We start from the raw sequence: 18359 nt of genomic DNA on the forward strand, positions 1-18359 counted from the left end.
TGTGGGACAGGAGAAGCCTTCAGGTGCTGTACAGACATGGGCTGAGCCACCAGCAAGTCCTGCAGCTCCCACCAAAAGCAGGACACAGAGGCACAGCCACTGGCTCTGCTGGGGGTGACAGAGATGAAGCTGGCAGCAAACAGGAATCATCAGTCCCAACCAACCTTCCTTCCAACCCTCCCCCTGTATGTCTGCCCCTGCAACACACCCGTGTCAGCCACTCACTGACCTTGCAGGAATGAGAAACCCAGAGTCAGAGGATCCACTGTGGCCCAGGAAATGTTTCTCCTGTCACTAGTGATAAACCACAGGTGCTGGATATACCCAACAGTGAAGGATCTCAGGAATTCTTGAGGCTCATCTTGGCTTCAGCTGATTTTTGCTTCTTTAGCCACAATAGAAATGGTCTAGGAAATTGTTGTTATCTTAATTTGATTTAGTTTTACTTTAGTTTGTAGGAACAGAAAGCAGTCACTCAGTGTGGGTTGGGGACTGTAGATGAAACTGTGCTGTGGATGAGGGCAGCAGCTCCAGGCCATAAACACAAATCAAAGCACCCAAGCAATGAGGTGCAGGAACAACCAGATTTCAAGGCAAAAAAGCAGAAAAAATTCTGGGAACGAGAGAATGCAGACAGTGCTAAGAAAATGCACAAAAATGAAACCAAGCAGACCAAGGCCAAGGAGGAAGAACGCCCACCATGAAGGTCACATCCTTCCAGTGTGGTCTGGAGCAGCTATCACAGCCCTGCCCCACTCTTTCCCAGGAAGACTGGGAGGAAGCTTCCAGAAGCTATCCTGAGCACCCAGAGTTTCTCTGAAACACCAAAGAAAATCAGAAGATCCTAGGAAGAAGACTATTTTTTCCCCCCATGTAAGTTCAAGTGTAGCATGGCTGAGGAAGGCCCTGAGGCTAGTCAGAGACGAGGACCAGTGGAGATCATAAATCTCTGCCTCTGCTATGGGCTGTGGGCCACGGAACCATCCACGGGGCACTGGGCACCCGTGGGGCTGGGCCATAGAACACAGCTCCGGTTTTGATCCTCAGCACCCCCAAAAAATCTGTGTCTGGGGCAGAGAGTTCAGGGTCAAGGCTGCAGTCTGGGCTCCTCTCTCTTCCAAGAGCAGTTCCATGGCAGGATGGGTGTCCTGCCACTGAGACAGGGACACACAGAACAATCTCTGGATGCTGGTGACAGCACCAGGCATGCTCAGAAGTCTGGTCTCATGTCATCTGCCAAACTTTTGGTTGGTCAGTGTTAGCTGGGAGCTTGGTTTATTGCTCCACACCACAGATACCATGGGCCAAAGGGCCAGATCCTATCTTCTCCATGACACGAGCTCTACCAGGGCAGGATCTCAGCTGTGCCCAGGGCCAAGGTCCCTGCTGGTGGGAGGGATCTGTGACTAATGCCAGGGGAATTGCTCCCCAGGGCTAAAAATAACTTGACCCTACAAAGGCCATTTGCTAAACAATATGCAAAGATAACAAGGGTTCTGCCTCAAACAGGAAACTGCCCCAGAACATGGGAAGTATTGTAGGGTGTTTCCATGTTGGGCACTTGTGCTCCTTGGCTGTTCATGGTTCTCCATGCAAGGACTGTGCTGGTTGTTACAGAGGTTTTTATTCCTGGAAACCAAGGGCTGACTGGAGAGAAAATAAAAATCAGTGGAACCTAGAAGGCTGTATGTGACCTGGAAGAAAGAGATGCCAGAGCTGATCAGATGAGAATGCTGATGATTTCATGGTCTGTTCAGGAGCTCCCAAGGCTTCAGTAGGAGGTTCTCCTGGAGCAGGGGAGCCCAGCACCATTGCCAGCAGGCATTAACAGCAGCCTCTGGTGTCCATAATGCTGTTTGTGGTCTCTCTCCTGCAGGCTTGCTGGAACACTCAGCTTTCAGGCAGTCTTCATGCTACAAAGGAGACAGACAGACTGACCCAGGACTCCAGCTCAGGCATCTGGTGAGATTCTCTTGATCCCAGCTGTGTTTCCAGCTCTGGCTCTACAACCCCCTCTCCTCAGCAGGGTTGGCAGCTCAGCCACCACTCCCATACATTCATCTTTTACTGCAGCCCAAAGGTGGTAAACTCAGCTCAAGCCCCACTCCTGCAGCAGAACTTCCATGCTCACCAGAGCTGGGCTTCTCCAGGTTCTCCTTGGGGAACAGCCATGCAGCTGTGAGCCAGGAGGTGGAGACTGGGGGTGATGAGGCCAATGTGTGCAGCCATTCCCTGCACCCATGGGACCAGGTTCCCATCCTTGAATCTGGAGAAACCCTGAGAGCTTTTCCAATGACATTGCACTGAGTGGTGTGGCCCAAAGAGGTCCAGAACCAATCCAGCATCTTCCTCTCTCCCAGCCAAGGCAGCCAGAGCCAGACTCAGGTGTTTGTTCCCTAAAGGCTGCCCCTCAGGTTGGAGGTGCCCTCAGCCTGTGCTTGGCATGGACCTCTTGAGCCATGAGTGGAACAAGGGAGAGCATGAAATGGCAGAGGACACAGCAAAATCTGTTTGGCACCACACAACTTTGAATTTTCTCACATTAAAGAAAAAGACAGGAAATGAGGAACAGATGTCTGGGGCTGGCTGGAGCCAATGCTTCCACAGGGGATAGAACAACTCCTGTTTGGGAAGTATTGGGCAGTCCAGGGCTTGGGTTTTTAAGAAGCTGCTTTACATAGAAAACATTTTTTAAAATAGCAGAGACATCACAGAGGCTTTCACTTCTCTGAACACAGTGACTTCCTCCTTACTTGTGAATAAGAACAAGTTTGGGCTTCAGTGCAGAGTACAAAATGCTGATGTGTCCTGGCCAGCATCCCAGCCCTGCCAGGCTCTGGGGCACAACTCTTCCCCTGGCAGCATGGCATCTGAGCTGGTGGCTGATCCCAGGGAGATGCCACGGAAAGGTGCACACCTGCAGTGGGAATCCATGCCTCTCCTTGGCAGCTGGAGCAGCCAGGACTGAGGACAACTCCTTCTGTGACTGTCCCACGGAGACTGACAAGAAACAGGAGTTAAACTGGGTGAAAATACAGCGTGCAAAGAAACAAACATGAAGCTGGATGGTCTGCAAAGAAATAAACACAGAGGCAGTCAGTCTGCACCACAGTTAAGCTCTTCCAGAACAGAGCAGAGTCACTTGCCCCCCCCCCCCAGAGTGATGCAGCCACCAGCTGGAAGCTCTGCCCCAGCCCAGGGGACAGGGAAGGCTCTTCTGGGGACATGTGCCTGGAATAGAACTGGAGCAGCTTTGCAGATCAGGAGAAGGAACATGCTGAGACATGGCCAGAATGGGCTTGCCTGAGCACACTGGGTCCTGCCAGGTCCCTGTGGAGGTGGAGACACATCCTGATGCTGCAATGCTCTGCAGCTGCAGGCCCTAGAGGAGACATTTCCAGAGCAGGGAGCCAGATGAACCCCCAAAGGGTGTTCTGGCACCACTGCACTGCAGGGAAGAGTGGCAGCAGGGCTGGCTGGTGTGGGCATGGCAGAGCCCAGGGGACAGCAGGAGCTGCCGGGCTGCTGGGGTGGCACAGGGGACTCTGCCCTCTTTTGCATCCTGAGCATTGGTCCTACCAAGGCCACTGTGGGAGCAGGAAACTGAGCAGGAAAAGCACTCTGCCAGTTCACCCCTGCCAGAGCCCAGGGCCAGGCTGGTGCCTGCTGTCCTGGCTGAGGAGAAGGAGGAGAAGGAGGAGGAGGAAGAGGAGTAGCAGGTGCATGTAGCTCTTGGCAGCAACCTCAGGGGCTGCCCACATTCCCAGACATGTTTGCACATGGATGCTGCCAGTCTCTGAGAAAGAAGCTTACCAGAAGGATTTCTATTTAATGCCTTCTCGGAAGGATTCACCTCTCCCCATCCCCTCTGGCTAGCAGCAGGCTGTGTGCCTCCCAGCAGAAGCTGTGGGACCAGTTTAACATGAGCTGATCTTGAAGCTGTGATGATGGGTGAAGGAAAGGTAAAAAAAACCTCCCCAGTGATGCTGCTGGGGCTGCCTGGCTGATACCAAACCCAGACACAAGGCCCTCTCTCCAGGTTTTGACCCCTTTTCAGGCCTTGCTGGCTCAGCTGGGAGACCATGGAGTCCCCAGACCCCCTTCCCCACTCCCACTCCAGCTTTTCTGCACCTCATGTTGTAAGACAAGGTATCTCCTCCCTGCTTCAGTCCACAGCCTCCAATATCCTGGCAGGTTTTGGCTGCAGCCCCTCCCTCACCAGTCTGATCCCAGGAAAACATGCTTTTTCCTTACCCAAACTTTATTCCAGGGAGCACCACGTGTGCCCCCCCATCAGCTGCAAGAGCTCCTTGGGCTCCTGATGGGCTGGGGAGGTTGTGTGTTTTTAGGGTCAGTGCAGTGATCCCACCTCCTAAAGAACAACAGGCTACAGATGCTGCCCTTAGCACTGCTGGCTGGGGATAGATAAAGAAGGGGTTGCTGGGAGTAAGGATAAGGGAAATTCCAGACCTGGGCCTTGATTCCTCATATCAAGGCCAAGAGGCAGCAAAGGGGGGATGGACATGAGGCATTCCTGGGGTTCAAAATGCTGAATAGGGAAAAAACTCCCCCCCAGGACAGAGCTGATCTCACAGCAGAGCAGTCCTGCCCAAACCTGCTGGAAGGAACTGAACTGGTGCCAAGAGCTGCCAAGCCTCTGCCTCCCTCCACAGCCCAGAGACCTCCCCGTGGGGAATCCTCCCCATCCAGCCCCAGCTCACCCACCAGGGGCCAGAAGGGGGGAATTTAGGGACCAGCCCAGCTGCAGACACCCCTGAGCTGTGTCAGGAGGGACACTGAGAAGTGCTAAAGCCCAGGCTGCCTGCAGGAGGGGTGCAAGGCAGTGGTGGAGCTTGGCCCCCACCAACCCCTTGGCCACCAGCTCCAGGCATCCTCCCAGAGGAAGGCTCTGGAGCAGCACAGGATGTGCAGCTTCCCCCGGGCACCCACCGGATGGCTCAGCAAAAGGAACCCACTCAAAGTGCCCCCACCTCCTGGCCCACCAGCGGGGCCCCTGGCTGTGACACGGGGGTCACCAGGAAGGGACGTGCATCCTTTCCTGCTCTGTGGAAGGACCCCACTCACCCCCAGGGGCTCCCCCAGGCTCCTGCAGAGCTTCCCGAGTTGGAAGGGCCCCTGCCTCTCCCTGCCATTGTCTGGCACTTGTTAGTTTATCCCCAGAGTTATTTAGCAAACCGCTCTGCCCTGCCAGTGTCTGCCCAAGGAGATGCTCTGAGCAGTGCTGGTGCTGGAGAGTTGGTCTGGGTGGACCAGGGCTGCCAAAGCTCCCTGTGGGTCCTGGACACCTCCAGAGGCTGAGATTTTCCTCCTCAGAAGGAAAGGGGCCTCCTGGGAAAGTCCAGCCCATAGCCCATAAAGGTACCAGGATCCAAGCAGGAGCTGGACCCACACATGAAGGGGCCACGTGGAGATGGTTCCACGCTGCTGTATCATTTCCTGCTCATTAAGATGCAGAACGTGGGCAGGGACATGAGGCTGCCAAGACTTTCACCACAGGACAATGAGCTCATGGAAAAGTTAAAAAACCAGCTTTCTCTGCTGGCTGTTTGTGCCATTCTGGATGTGGCTTTTTTCCCTTTCTGCCCCCCATTTTACTCTTTCCTCCACTGCCTGCTCTCCCAATGTCCTTTCACAGTGACAACTCACTACAGGCAGGCTCAGCACTAACCTTGCTCCAAATTGCCAGCTGGAGGATTGGAAGGAAAAGGCATTCCTGGAGCAGGATAGATCCAGGAGCTGGCAGCCAGCTCAGGGGCTCTGCACTGGCTGAGGGGCTCAGCTGCAGGAATGCACAACAAAGTGCCATCTCCTGGTCCTGTGTCACAGCTATCCTGGCACCTCCTGCAACCCCTATCTGCCCTCCAGAACACCTAACAGCACATTCTGTATAAAGCAGAGATTAAATATAGTCAGGGAAGCAACAAGATCTACCAGGAGGTGCTGAGAGGATTCAGGTTTTTCTGTAGAGAAACCCAAACTCTCTCACTTCTCTGTGCCTGGCCTGTGAAGAGGCATCCTCCAACACATCGTCCTCCATCACATCCTCCATCACATCCTCCATCACATCCTCAGAGAGGGAGTGCCACCTATTTCTGCTCCTTTTCTCAGCACTCAAGCCAGGAGGAGGTGCACAGTGTGCAGGGCTGTTGGTGGCATTTCCCTGCATCCCATCAGGAATGGGTGGCTGACAGACTCTTCCCACCACTGTGTGGCCCTGGCCATGGACCTCCCTGCTCCTGTCCCCAGCCCTGGCAAGAGGATATCCCTGTGGTGTTTCTGTCAGGGGGGAGGTGGTGGCATCCTCTCTGCTGCTGCCCTGGGCATGGCCATGGTGCCTTCTCTCCTGTGTGGTGAGTGTTGGTTGTAAGACTGGACCAGGGACAGCGGGACCTTTGGGACACTTTTTGCCCCTGGTGAATTTGTCATAAATCCCCAAGGCAGAGGTGACATGAGGCACAAACCCCTCCAAGGCTGTGCCAGCCTGCAAGGAGGGGATCTGCAGCCCCTCACCCCCAGCAGGTCCAGGCCCTCGGTGGCCACACGAGGCAGAACCACAGGAGCCCAGTGGTGGTGCCCGAACCTCACAGCCCTCACCCGGGGACCCTCAGGGTCTCAGCAACCCAGGAATCACAGAGTCACACAATGTTTGGGTCGGAAGAGACCTCCCAAGCTCATCCTGTCCAACCTTTGATCAACACCATAATCAGCCATGTCCTTAAGGACCAGGTCCAAACGCCTTCTAAATGCCTCCAGGGATGGTGACTCCACCACTCTCCTGGGCCACCCCAACGCCTGACAGCCCTTTCAGGGAAAAATATTTCCTATTATTCATCCTAACCCTCCTCTGGCACAGCTTCCACCCATTCCCTCTCCTCCTATCCCATCCCTCAGGAGCAGAGGCTCTTTCCCTCCTCTCCTCCCTCCCCTGAGGCAGCTGCACAGAGTCCTGAAGCTCTCCTCTCGCCTCCTGCACACCGAGCACCCCAGCTCCTCAGCTCCTCAGAGGATTTGTGCTCCAGGCCCTCCCTGGCAGCTTTATTGCCTTCTCTGACCCCTCCATCACTTCCCGGTCCCTCCTACCCTGCGGTTCGGTGCCCAGAACCGAACCCCGCGCTGCCCAGAACCCGGGCCGCTCACCCATCTGGCGATGGGGCGGAACGCCGTTATCGTAGCTGTCAGGATGGCCGAGCGGTCTAAGGCGCTGCGTTCAGGTCGCAGTCTCCCCTGGAGGCGTGGGTTCGAATCCCACTTCTGACAGAGTGGTTCCGTTTTGCCGCGCGGTTCCGGTCCGGTCCAAACTGCAGCTCATCCAATCATTTTCCCACGCGAGCCCCAAGCCCCCTCCCCTCCCCAGGCAAAAAGCGGCCGCGAGGAGGCGCAAAAGGGACTTGTCAGAAGTGGGATTCGAACCCACGCCTCCAGGGGAGACTGCGACCTGAACGCAGCGCCTTAGACCGCTCGGCCATCCTGACCCACAGACCCGTCCTCCACTCGTCTCCATCTCCGCGCCAGGATGGTCCCGAACCGCCCCCGGGAACCGCGGGAAGTGTCGGACCCAACGTGGGTGTCACCCCATGGCAGCCGGGGTGCCACGGGCCGGGCAGCTTCACCTCCACTTCGGGAAGGTGATGGAACCCCCCGGGAATTATCCCCAGGCAGGTGATAACCACCAGGAGCAACCGGCAAAAGCATCTGAGGGAGCAGAGCAGCCAGATAAACATCTGTGAGGAAATGAGAGGCACGGCCGATGAGGGGAGAGCAGCAGAGTTTATCCACCGGGACTTGTGCGGGGCCATGAACACCGCAGGATCCTCCCAGACAAGCCGCTGGAGTCTGCACATGAAATCCATGTGCACTACAGCACTACTGCTGTACCCTGGCTGTCCACGCTGGGTCCCTCACCCACACCAGGCTGCCAGGTGACACCAAACTGGAAGGAGTGGCTGATACTCCAGAGGGTTGTCCTGTCACCCACAGGGACCCGGACAAGCTGGAGAAATCCACCAGCAGGAACCTACGGAAGTTGAGGGTGGTGAGACAGTGTCCCAGGGTGCCCAGAGAGGCAGCATCTGCCCCATCCCTGGAAACATTCCAGGTCAGGATGGGCGGGGCACTGAGCAACCTGATCTGCTGCCTGCAGGGGGTTGGGGCAGATACCTTTTAAAGGTCCCTTCTGCCCCACGCCGTGCTGGGATTGAACAAGGAGAGGTGCCATGTGCTGCCCCTGGAGAAGAACACCCAGAGCCCGGGACACGCTGGAGCCCACGAGCGGGCGCTGGGGTGCGGGTGGGCACCGGGCCGGGCAGCAGCTCCCGAGCAGCCCCGCGGTGTTGCGGGGGGCAGAGCCCTGCCCGGGATGGGTGTCCTGCCGGTAACCCCCCTGGGGCGCTGGGGTGAGGCATCCCCAGTCCTCCGGGAACGGGGTCGGACTGAGGTTCCCCCGCGGTGCGGTTTCGGGGGGCCGGGACAGCCGCGAGGGGTCGGCCCGGAGCGTCCCCCGCAACCCGGGATGCTGGGATGCTGGGATGCTAGGATACTGGGATGTGGGTGGGGAGTGGGAGGACGCACCCGCCACGCCCGAGGAGGGACAGAAGGCAGCGGAGGCCGTCCAGGGGCGGTCCTGGAGCCGGTGCCCAGGGAATGGCGGGGCTGCCCGGCTCGGCGCGGCACCTCCGTGGTCCCCCGGGTCCCTCCGCCGCCCTGCCCGCCCCGGACACCGCCTTCCTTCGCTCCCCGCTCGGGGGGCTGATGGGCGCCGAGGCCGTGAGTACCAAAGAGGGGGCACCGAGGGGGTTCGGCCGCGGGGTCCGTGCACGTCATCCACTTGGAGTGGTTTTTGGTTTTCTTCCTTGCCCCGGTTGGAAGCAGTCAGATTTTCCCTCGGCTGCCATTCCGCCCCATCCTAGCTCTCTAACCCTGAGATCCCGCAGCCCCCAACTCTCCTCCATCCCTCTCTAAAGCCAGAGAATTTGGCTGCTTGTCCTCACGCCCTTTGCCGACTGTAGCTGGGCTCGACAGCTCCCAGCACCAGGCGAGTCCGCGATCACATCCCTGTGGGACATGAGCCGATGGGTCCCGTCCTGGCACCCACAGCCCCTGGCAGTGTCTGGGGAGGGGGGGATGTATGAACCACGGTGGCCTCGACTGAAGTGTGTGTGGCTGCTCCTGGGCTTCTCGCATTCTCTGGACGCACTCAGCCCTCCAAGTTGTTGTCTGCTCAGCTGTCTTGGGTGGCTGTTCTCAGACAAACCCCGGGGTCTTTGCAGCATCACCTCTCCATCACTTCAGCGCTGCAGGCAACCACAGAATAAATTGCTGCTGCTGCTCTCTTCTAGGACCCGGGACCTCAAGAGCAACGTGTGCACTTAGGCATGTTCAGCTGTGTACGGGGCCACGCGTGACCTGCCCTGGTGTTTGCCCACGGTGCTGCTGCTTGTCCAGCGTTCGGCAGCAGTGGGACGTGCCCTGAAACACCTGCCATAGAGCTGCTGGCTCACGGCTCCAAATTTCGACCCCTGGGCATGGGGAGCTGGTGGTGAAACAGGAATAAACACTCGAGGATAGGTCAGGGCAGGATGCTGCTGGGAGTGTCTTGCAGGTGCATCAGGAGGGAGGGACAGAGCCAGGAGCAGAAGGAGCTCTGGTTCCACCTCTCCAGCCCCTTGCCAGAGCCACCCTGTTGAACAGCCCAGTTCTGATCCACCAAGACCCACTGCTCCCCAGAAATTCCCTCTGAAGGGTTTCCACTTTTCTCCCCCCACAGCTGGAGCAGGGCAGCTCACACACTGCTGCCCCCTCAGCACACCGGGTTTTTTCCTACCCAGCTTTCTCCCTGTCACATGTTTGCCACCACGAATGTTAGAAATGTCTGTGGCAGACAAGGAGGCATTGTTGGGGCAGCCAACCACCAGGACGCTGGACTCAGGCAGGACAAAGGCCATTGTGCTTCTCCCTTCACAATAAGCAATGAGGGCTTAGTCAGGGGCAGAGTGGCTTTCCAGAGAGCCCTTCTCCTTCCCACTGGGGGGAGACGACTCCGGGGTTCCCCTGACAGCACGGGGGTGAGCACAGAGCCCGTCAGTGGTGGTGGCTTCACTGGCTCAAACAGATCCCAGCCCCAGCTGGGGACCAGAAGATGCCACTGCTGCATCCCCCCACAATTGTGCCAGGGGGATCTATCCCCTCGGGATGTTCGGTCCTGCTGGGAAATGCAGAGGCTAGAGGACTGGACCCTCCTTGCCCCTTGAGAAGCCCCTGCTTTCAACTAGTCCAGCTAGGATAGGACTGGTGGTGCTGATCCCATCAGCATCCCAGTAGCAGCTGCCAGAGCCCTATCTCTGTGTCCTGGTACCTGGGCTGTGGTTGAGGAAAAGCACAGAAAGCGACATTTCCTTTGCAAAAATTCCTCTTGTCTAATCCCCATTGCTATACGTTCCATCATGGGCTAGGAGCCTTTGAAATAAAAAACCTCCCTGCCATGGCTGCTCCAGGACATTCCCTGGAGTGTGGCTGCTCTACAGCACCATCACTGCTGGCAAAGTGGGGCAGCACCTCGTCAGGAGGCCAAAGATGGGGGGAAAGGAACAAAGGAACAACAAAGGAAAAAACAAGAAAAAAAGTTAAATTTGATACCCTGGGCTGGGCTTTTCCATCCCTTCCATCCCCTGCTGCTGGCCTGCAGGTTCAGGCAGGGGCTGCAGGGAAGGAAGGCAGTGGCTGTGCTGAGTTCCCCTTGAGCAGACCCAGACACAGCCTCACCCACCTGATGTTCTGTAGGTGCCTCTGCAGGAACACGATGATGCCCATTGCTCTGTAACTAAACCTGCTGAACAGTGAAAGGGGAGCCCTAGAATCTGCACACACAGGAGAGATGAACCAGACCAGACCAAGCAGTGGAGAGCTGAGAAGCTTCATTTTTTTCTTTCTATTGTGGTTTTTTTTTGGTTTTGTGTTTTTTTTTTTTTTTTTTTTTAGTTTAGTTTAGTTTTGTTTTATATGATGTTGCACCTTGGGGAGGTCGAGGTTGAGCTGGGGCCCCAGGAGCCCCCACTCCAGTTGTCCTCCAGCCCATGAGATGTCCCAAACACTGCCCCAGCACCTGCACAGACTGGCCCCGGGCATGAGGCTGCTGGGTGAGAAGGGACCTTTGGTGCTGAGGACATCCTGGTTTCACCCATCCTACCTCACAGGACATCCCTGCACCAGCTCCTGGATCAGCAATACCAGGGATGAGCCCAACCCTGAGCAAGGAGGGTCCCTGGGGGACTCCCCAGCCTGAGCTGTCCCCCAGCTCTGCAGCTCTTGCATGTCCATCTCCCTTTGCTGGAGCCAGGGGGATGGATCTGTGGGTATTGGTGAGCCTGGGCTCATGGAAGCATCCCCTGAACCTGTTCCCATTTCACCTGCAGGTCCTTGGCTTGCTGGTGTGGGCTCTCATTGCTGACACGACGTACTACCTGCACGCAGCATACAGCTGGGTGTTGTTTGTGTCCATCTTCTTCTGGATAGTAACAGTGCTTTTCTTCGTGACTTACCTCCTGCAGCTACAGCTGAAGTTCCACGTGATCCCCTGGCCCCTCGTGGTAAGCAGCCAAGAGGGAGCAAGGGGAGGGGGGTGTCCAAAGTGGGAAGCATCCTGGAGAGATGCTCTGAGAGGAGCTTTAGGGTCTTCAGGGCTGGTGGAACAAAGTCCCCTGCACCTTGCACACAACGTTGTGTCATTCCACCCATCAAATGCTTAGAAAATGTTCAGAAGAGGGAACCCTGCATCAACCCCAAAAGTTACAGCAGTCACGGTGTCAGCCAACCACACCAGCACCCCTGGGGGTGCATTGATCGGATTTTAACCTCAGCTTTCTTCCCGGGGTGAGGCTTTTCCCCTGGGGAAGGATGGGGGAGGAACAGGAAACATTTTGTTCACCCCTCCTCCCAGACCCCACAGCCTCCTCTTTGCCTTCCCAGCTGATGATCTTCAATGCCTTGGCCACCGTGCTCTACGTCAGCGCCTTCGTGACATGCGCGGCTGCGGTGCAGCCCACGTCGTGGCGGCAGTGGGACTACAACCGGCGAGCTGCAGCAGCTGTGAGTAGCAGTGTGCAGGGGAGGGCTGTGGTGCTGGGGCCTCTCACCCCTCTTACTCCCACACTCCTGCCTGGGGGCTGCTCCTCTTGCAGTTCTTTGCCTGCCTGGCAATGGTCGCCTACGGGGCCAGCACCTTCTTCAGCTTCCGCGCCTGGAGGGGGCTGGGCAGCAACGCAGCCACCAGCCAAGTGACCAACCACGCCTGAGGAGCTGGCAGCAGAGCCCCGGGACACCCTAGGCCGGCTCACAGTGGCCTCTGGCTGGCAACCTCACCTGCTGCCACCTTGCCCTTGGACCGGCCTGCATGGGCAGTGATGGGCAGGAGCAGGTCAGAGCCACACTGCTCCACGGTCCCTGCCGATGCTTCCAGATGATGTCTGCACAAAGCCACCACTGCTGTAACCCACAGGCTCACTGGCAGGACACTGATTTGTTCCTGCTCGTCCTTGGGGTTCATCTGGATCCTGCCTGAAGCAGCTCCGTGGAAGGGCTCAGCCACGTCAGCTCACTCCAGCACTAACATCCACTAAACCAGGCTCCTGGCTCAGGCCAGGCCAGCTGCAGCGTAATTAATTCCAATTAACAGCACACAGAAACATTGGCAGAGCTGGAAGATGAAGGCCCAGCAAAGGAAGCAGTCCAAACTCTCCTTGTATTGATTTATAACAATTCAGAGCACAAATTTCATGCTCTAAATAAAATCTTCCTAACAAATTGAGCTCTGATTTCTTGGGGACGTGGGGTGAAGCTTGTCAGAACTAAAGGTGATACCCAGCAGCTCTTCCCTTTAGATCCTCCTTGCACATGCTAATAGTAGATTAAATGGGTCCAATTTCTTTCTGGGTATTTCTACACAGGAAAGCTGGTGCACAGTGAGTGACACTGCAAAATCTATTGCTTGCTCTGCATGGGAAATGTATCAGCAACTTGTCCTGAGAGGCTCAGGAAATTTACCTGTTAAAGGTGGGAACTGGGAAGGCCTGGCCAGCCTGCCCTGGCCATCTCCCTCAGTTCTTCTCAGGAAAGGGTCAGGTTTCCACAACTAAGAGTATGTATCTATAAAAATCAGTAAGAAAATGAGGCTCTTCGTCCACTGTGTGTAGCAACGCAGTTAAAACTCCTGAAATGTGTCAGAGTTGCACAGAGTCCATTCTATAGCGAAATATAATATCTTTAAAGAAAGGCACTGGAGAGGGACAGCTGTGACAGGAGGGTCACAGAGGGATGAGTTACCCCGAGCAGCAGCCCACAGAAAACCCAGACAGAAGGGGCAGAAGGGCATTGCAGGAAGCCTTGAGATAAAATTCCCCTCAAAATAAGAATTCATCCTGAATAATGCCTTTTAGCCCCTGGGATCACCAAACACCTCTCTCAAAACACCACAGAGCTCCCTTCAGAAGATAACAGCCTGAGGTATTCACTTCTATATGCCATGAGTGTAAGTAATTCATTGAAACAACTGTAATAGGAAAAGAATGAAAATTTTTTTACAGTTTAAAAAAAATGATAGGGATGTTTTTAGTTTTAGCTGCAAATAATTTAGCTCAACAATGAGCAATTAAAATAGACAAACAGGATTCTTTTAAAATTTGGTAAGATCTGTTCCTGGCACTCTAAGTCAATGTTACACAGCTGGAAAATTAAATGAAGAGCTCCAGTCCATACACTGTCAGCAGGAAACAATGAGATTTTAAAGTTTATTTTTCTCTGATGGCACCCTTAGGGTCCCAGCATCCCTGCAGGGAGGGCCTCACCCCCATCCCCACCTTCCTCCTTCCTCACATTTCATCTCTCTCAACACACTCTGGACAATTCTCTCAGGTTCCAATCACCCCCTGTGTCCTTCCTGCCCCTCCTGATCAGGGGTTCTGGTGTCTCAGTCTCTGAACCATCCTCACCCCTCCCCGGGCGCTCCCACTTCTTTAGGTGCTTCCTGCTGTTGCCCGTAGTCAAGACACAAACCAACAGAGTCAGTTTATGCGGTGCTTTATTCAGGGCCCGGGAAACCTGAGGACTAGCGTCCCAAGTCAGGATTCCAAAGACCCTCACTTTTGGTTTAGCTTTTATACTCTTTACATTGTGAGGCTACGTGCAGAATTACATATGTTCAGGTCACAAACAACTACATAAATCATGTAGATAACAATAGACAAACATCTCTTATCTTTTCGTACAAAGTGTCAGTTTAACTCTTTCCACACGTTTCACATGCCCTACTGACCCCTTTGATCATGAATCACTGGAATTAGCACATTCCTTGCCGGTTCCCCCAAGACTTGTTCCCAGGGTTTGACTTTCCGGCCTGCCTGACCAGTTCAAATCTTAGCCTAACTACTTTGAAATCTCTATTTCTTTTTCTTTTTCCTACTTGTAATTTCTATTTACTTTCGCTACTTGCAACAAGTCCCCCCTTTTGAGCATTCTTTGACTTTTTCACAAGGATGCTCAACCCTTAGGCTTCTTGGTAGGCAGGTGGAGGCAATATATCTTCTGGTAATATTACTTCTTTTCGAGTTATTGCCTTCATTACCCTTCGAGTGTGTTGAGTTTCTCTGGCAATCATTCCTAACAAACATTTATATACTACTAAAGCAACTACGACAATTATTATTATCATAATTCCGTATTGTACCATTGATGATATCCAACCAGAAACCTGGATCCCTAATGCACTAAATACTGCTCTAACCCAATTGTGTTCTGCCTCCTTTTGAACATCGTGAACCTCGTCCTCGATTTGTTCCAATTGACTAATATCCTTTTCTACCTCCTGGGTGACATTTGGGATGTGTACACAACAGTGTCCATCTTTGTTATGCAGATACCCACAAACACCATGTTCTTTTAATAACATCATATCCAAGGCCATTCTATTTTGTATAGTCATCCTCGTAGTAGCTTGTAGTTGTAGATTTAGATCCCTAAATCCTTTCTTCGTCACTGCTGCCAGCCGCTCTGTTTGTCCTAATAATTTGTACAACATTTCCCTGTTCCGATAAGTGGAAATAGGTGCAAATAAGGACTCCAATACCCACCCAATTTTGACCCCTGACGAGGGTTCATGCCACCCATCTTCATCCAATCCTATAGTATTCAGGTCCCTACTGCTATCTCTTCTCTGTCTCTTTCTTATCTCTTTTGATGTTGATTTTGATTCTTTCCAAAATGGACACAGGGTCGGTACACCCAAAGTAATTTGCGTGGTTAGTCCATCTAATGGTAGGTGAGATGTCCATTGGCCATGTCCCAAAACCCATACTAAATTCCCAGGACTGTGAACCGTTGTGTGCCTACAATCTATGGGTTCCATCCCTTGTTTTATACTTATGGTATGATTGTATCCCCTACATTCACATCCCCACTTTAGTGTCATTTTTACTGGTGCTAGCCCTATTTGTTCTTCCGGGGTGTCACATGTAAATACTTTTGTACACTTCCATTCCTCCGTTTGAGCATGTAACTGTCTGGAGGAGGTAGATGTAATATATGCCCTGTAGTACGATTGGTTTCTATTCCCTGACCATTGAATACACCAATTTATCTTTCCGAGATAGGTATAACGTTCCAAAATACTAGGTCCCCATACCGTCTTCCAATCTTTCCAGGCATCTAAATTTTGAGTAACATTTTGACAACTCATTTCATTTTCTGTGGATTTGGTTGTTATAGTAAATTTTTCACACGCCTCATCTCCAGGGTAATCGACTATACACTTTCTAGTATTTTGTGTCCACCCAAAATAATTAGGTTTTCCTTTACAATCCACCTCTGTCATTGTTCGAGTCGTTTTACACACATCCTTTTCTTTCATTACTATTTTAGGGACCAACTGACACGTCCAGGAAACATTTCTTAAAGATTCTGGCATCTCTGTCACTGGTATTATTCCCCATGGTATAGGGTCACCTGCTGCTTGGGGTAGGGGTAAACAGGCTGTGATTTCCGTCACATTTTGCATAAGACCAAAGTCCCTAATTAAACCAACTACCAGATTTTCCTGACTTCTAGCCTTTGTTAATTCCTCGGCATCAATCGCTTGCCTAGTTACTCTCCTTTCCTGTTTAGTGGAAGGCTTAATGCTCATATGTACATCCGCATATCCAAAATTCTCCTGAATTAACACTATACATATATATTCTCCTTCTTTTTCCTTAGCTATTTTAGGTATCTGCAGGATAGTTGTCCCTTCCTGGCGTGACTCATCCCAAGTAGTCTTTACCCCTTCCATGATTACCTTATCTCCTGTTACCCATTTCCATCTTGCTATTACCTCAGTGGATCCAGCTTTCTGATTATCAGTAAATAGACAAGTCAAATTAGCATCAGCTCCTTCTACTATTGACAGGTAAGGTTCAGGTACATTAATTTTTACTAAAGTTTCTGCGATTATAATTAAATTGAGAAAGACCAATATTCTCATGTTTTGCCTCTGAACACTAATTTTGTTGGAGACAAGGGCTCTACCGACCATTGCGTGGGGACCTTCTTGACCCTGGTGTAGTGAATCCAGTTGTCGACTCCGTCGACCTTGACGGCCGTGTAGGTGGTCATGATCGCCTGGTGAGGACCATCCCATGTCTCCTTCAGTGGTTCCACTGACCAGTTCCTTATGTAGACTTGGTCTCCTGGAAGGATGTCGTGGGCCGGATTTTCCAGGGGTAACGGTCGGTTCCAACGCTCCTCGGAGTGCTGTAAGAGTCTTACTCAGAGACAATACATAATTTAGTATCACCTGATCCCCCACCAAATGAGGGTCCCCCTGGTAAGTAGCAGCATGGTATGGTTTGCCGTACAAAATTTCGTACGGACTTACTCCTATCCTTTCCCTTGGTTTAATCCTAACTATTAACAGAGCTGAAGGCAACGCCTGCGGCCACTGGATTTTTTTTTGCTTCTTGGCAAATTTTCTTAATTTGATTTTTCAATGTTTGATTCATCCGCTCTACCTTACCACTTGATTGGGGTCTCCAGGGCGTGTGCAGATTCCAAGTTATTCCTAACATTACAGAAATCTCCTGCACGATCCCTGCAGTGAAATGAGGACCCCTATCAGATGATAGCCCTAATGGCACTCCAAATCTAGGGATAATTTCTTTCAAAAGTGTTTTTACCACTTCTTTTGCCTGATTGGTCCTGCAAGGGAAAGCTTCTGGCCATCCTGAAAATGTACACACATACACCAACAGATATTTGTATGCCTGAGCCTTTGGTAGCTCAGAGAAGTCTATTTGCCAATAATCTCCTGGTTGGGGACCTACCTGCAACTTACCCATTTGTACCTGCCTTCTTACCACTGGGTTGTTTTTGATACACACCGGGCATATTGCGTTTACTCTTTTTGCCAATGAATGTTAACATCTGGTTTGAGAATATTTCGTTTTTCAAAAATTTTACCACTGCCTCCGCACCCCAGTGACACTTATTGTGTTCAGTTTCCAGTACTATCCTCATGATCCTTACCGGCAGGATCACCTGTCCTGTTGGGGTCACATACCAACCCTTGATGTTCTTTCGTGCTGCAACATCCGAGCCAGCTTCTCGTCCTCTGGCGAGTAATGTGGTTTGTCCTCCATGTGTGCAGCGGCAGGGTTGCCCCGAGCCGGTAGCAAAGCTAATTGGGTCCATATCTCTCTGGCAACCTGCTTTGCCACTTGGTCCGCTTGTCGATTTCCCTGGAATTCTTTTCCTGGATCGTTCCGATGTCCTTTGACGTGCATCACTGCAACTGCCGATGGTTTGTAAATCGCTTCCAGTAACATAATTATCTCTTCCCTGTGCTTGATTGACGACCCCTGTGAATTAAGAAGTCCCCGCTCCTTCCACAGAGCCCCATGCACATGTACTACTCCAAATGCATATTTGGAATCAGTCCATATGTTGACTTTCTTCCCTTGGCTCAACAACAGGGCTCTTACCAGAGCCCAAATTTCTGCCTTCTGCGCTGACGTGCCCGGGGGCAATGCCCTTGCTTCCACTATCTGCTGCAAGGTGACCACTGCATACCCTGCATACCTGGTACCTTTTTCCACAAAGCTGGACCCATCCGTGAACAGTTCCCAATCAGGGTCCGGCAGTGGCTCATCCTTCAGGTCCTTCCGGCTGGCGTACACTTGTTCGATTACCTCCACGCAGTCATGTTCCAGCTCTCCTTCTTCCTGGGTGGACCTGAGGAATTCTGCTGGGTTAAGATGATTTGTTATTTTCAGCTCCACATCATCCTGTTCCCTCCATTGGGCCTGGTATTGGAGCATTCTGCT

The 18359-nt window shown here is 52.9% G+C and overlaps 1 protein-coding gene and 2 non-coding genes across 3 annotated transcripts; 2 read left to right on the forward strand and 1 right to left on the reverse strand.

Moving 5' to 3' along the window:
* Positions 1-7195: 7195 nt before the first annotated feature.
* Positions 7196-7278, forward strand: TRNAL-CAG. Its single transcript has one exon. It is a non-coding gene; the product is annotated as a tRNA-Leu (tRNA).
* Positions 7279-7410: 132 nt separating this feature from the next.
* On the reverse strand, positions 7411-7493 carry TRNAL-CAG. The gene has a single exon. It is a non-coding gene; the product is annotated as a tRNA-Leu (tRNA).
* A 1156-nt stretch (positions 7494-8649) lies between these two features.
* PLLP (plasmolipin) lies at positions 8650-12798 on the forward strand. The gene is made up of 4 exons (XM_008495273.2): positions 8650-8784; positions 11430-11603; positions 11983-12102; positions 12195-12798. The coding sequence occupies exons 1-4, from the start codon at positions 8662-8664 to the stop codon at positions 12306-12308; spliced, it is 531 nt and encodes a 176-aa protein (XP_008493495.1). The 5' UTR covers positions 8650-8661; the 3' UTR covers positions 12309-12798.
* The last annotated feature ends 5561 nt before the right edge of the window (positions 12799-18359 follow it).

This window comes from Calypte anna, chromosome 11 (genome assembly GCF_003957555.1).
Source record: "Calypte anna isolate BGI_N300 chromosome 11, bCalAnn1_v1.p, whole genome shotgun sequence".
Classification (NCBI taxonomy): Eukaryota; Metazoa; Chordata; class Aves; order Apodiformes; family Trochilidae; genus Calypte; species Calypte anna.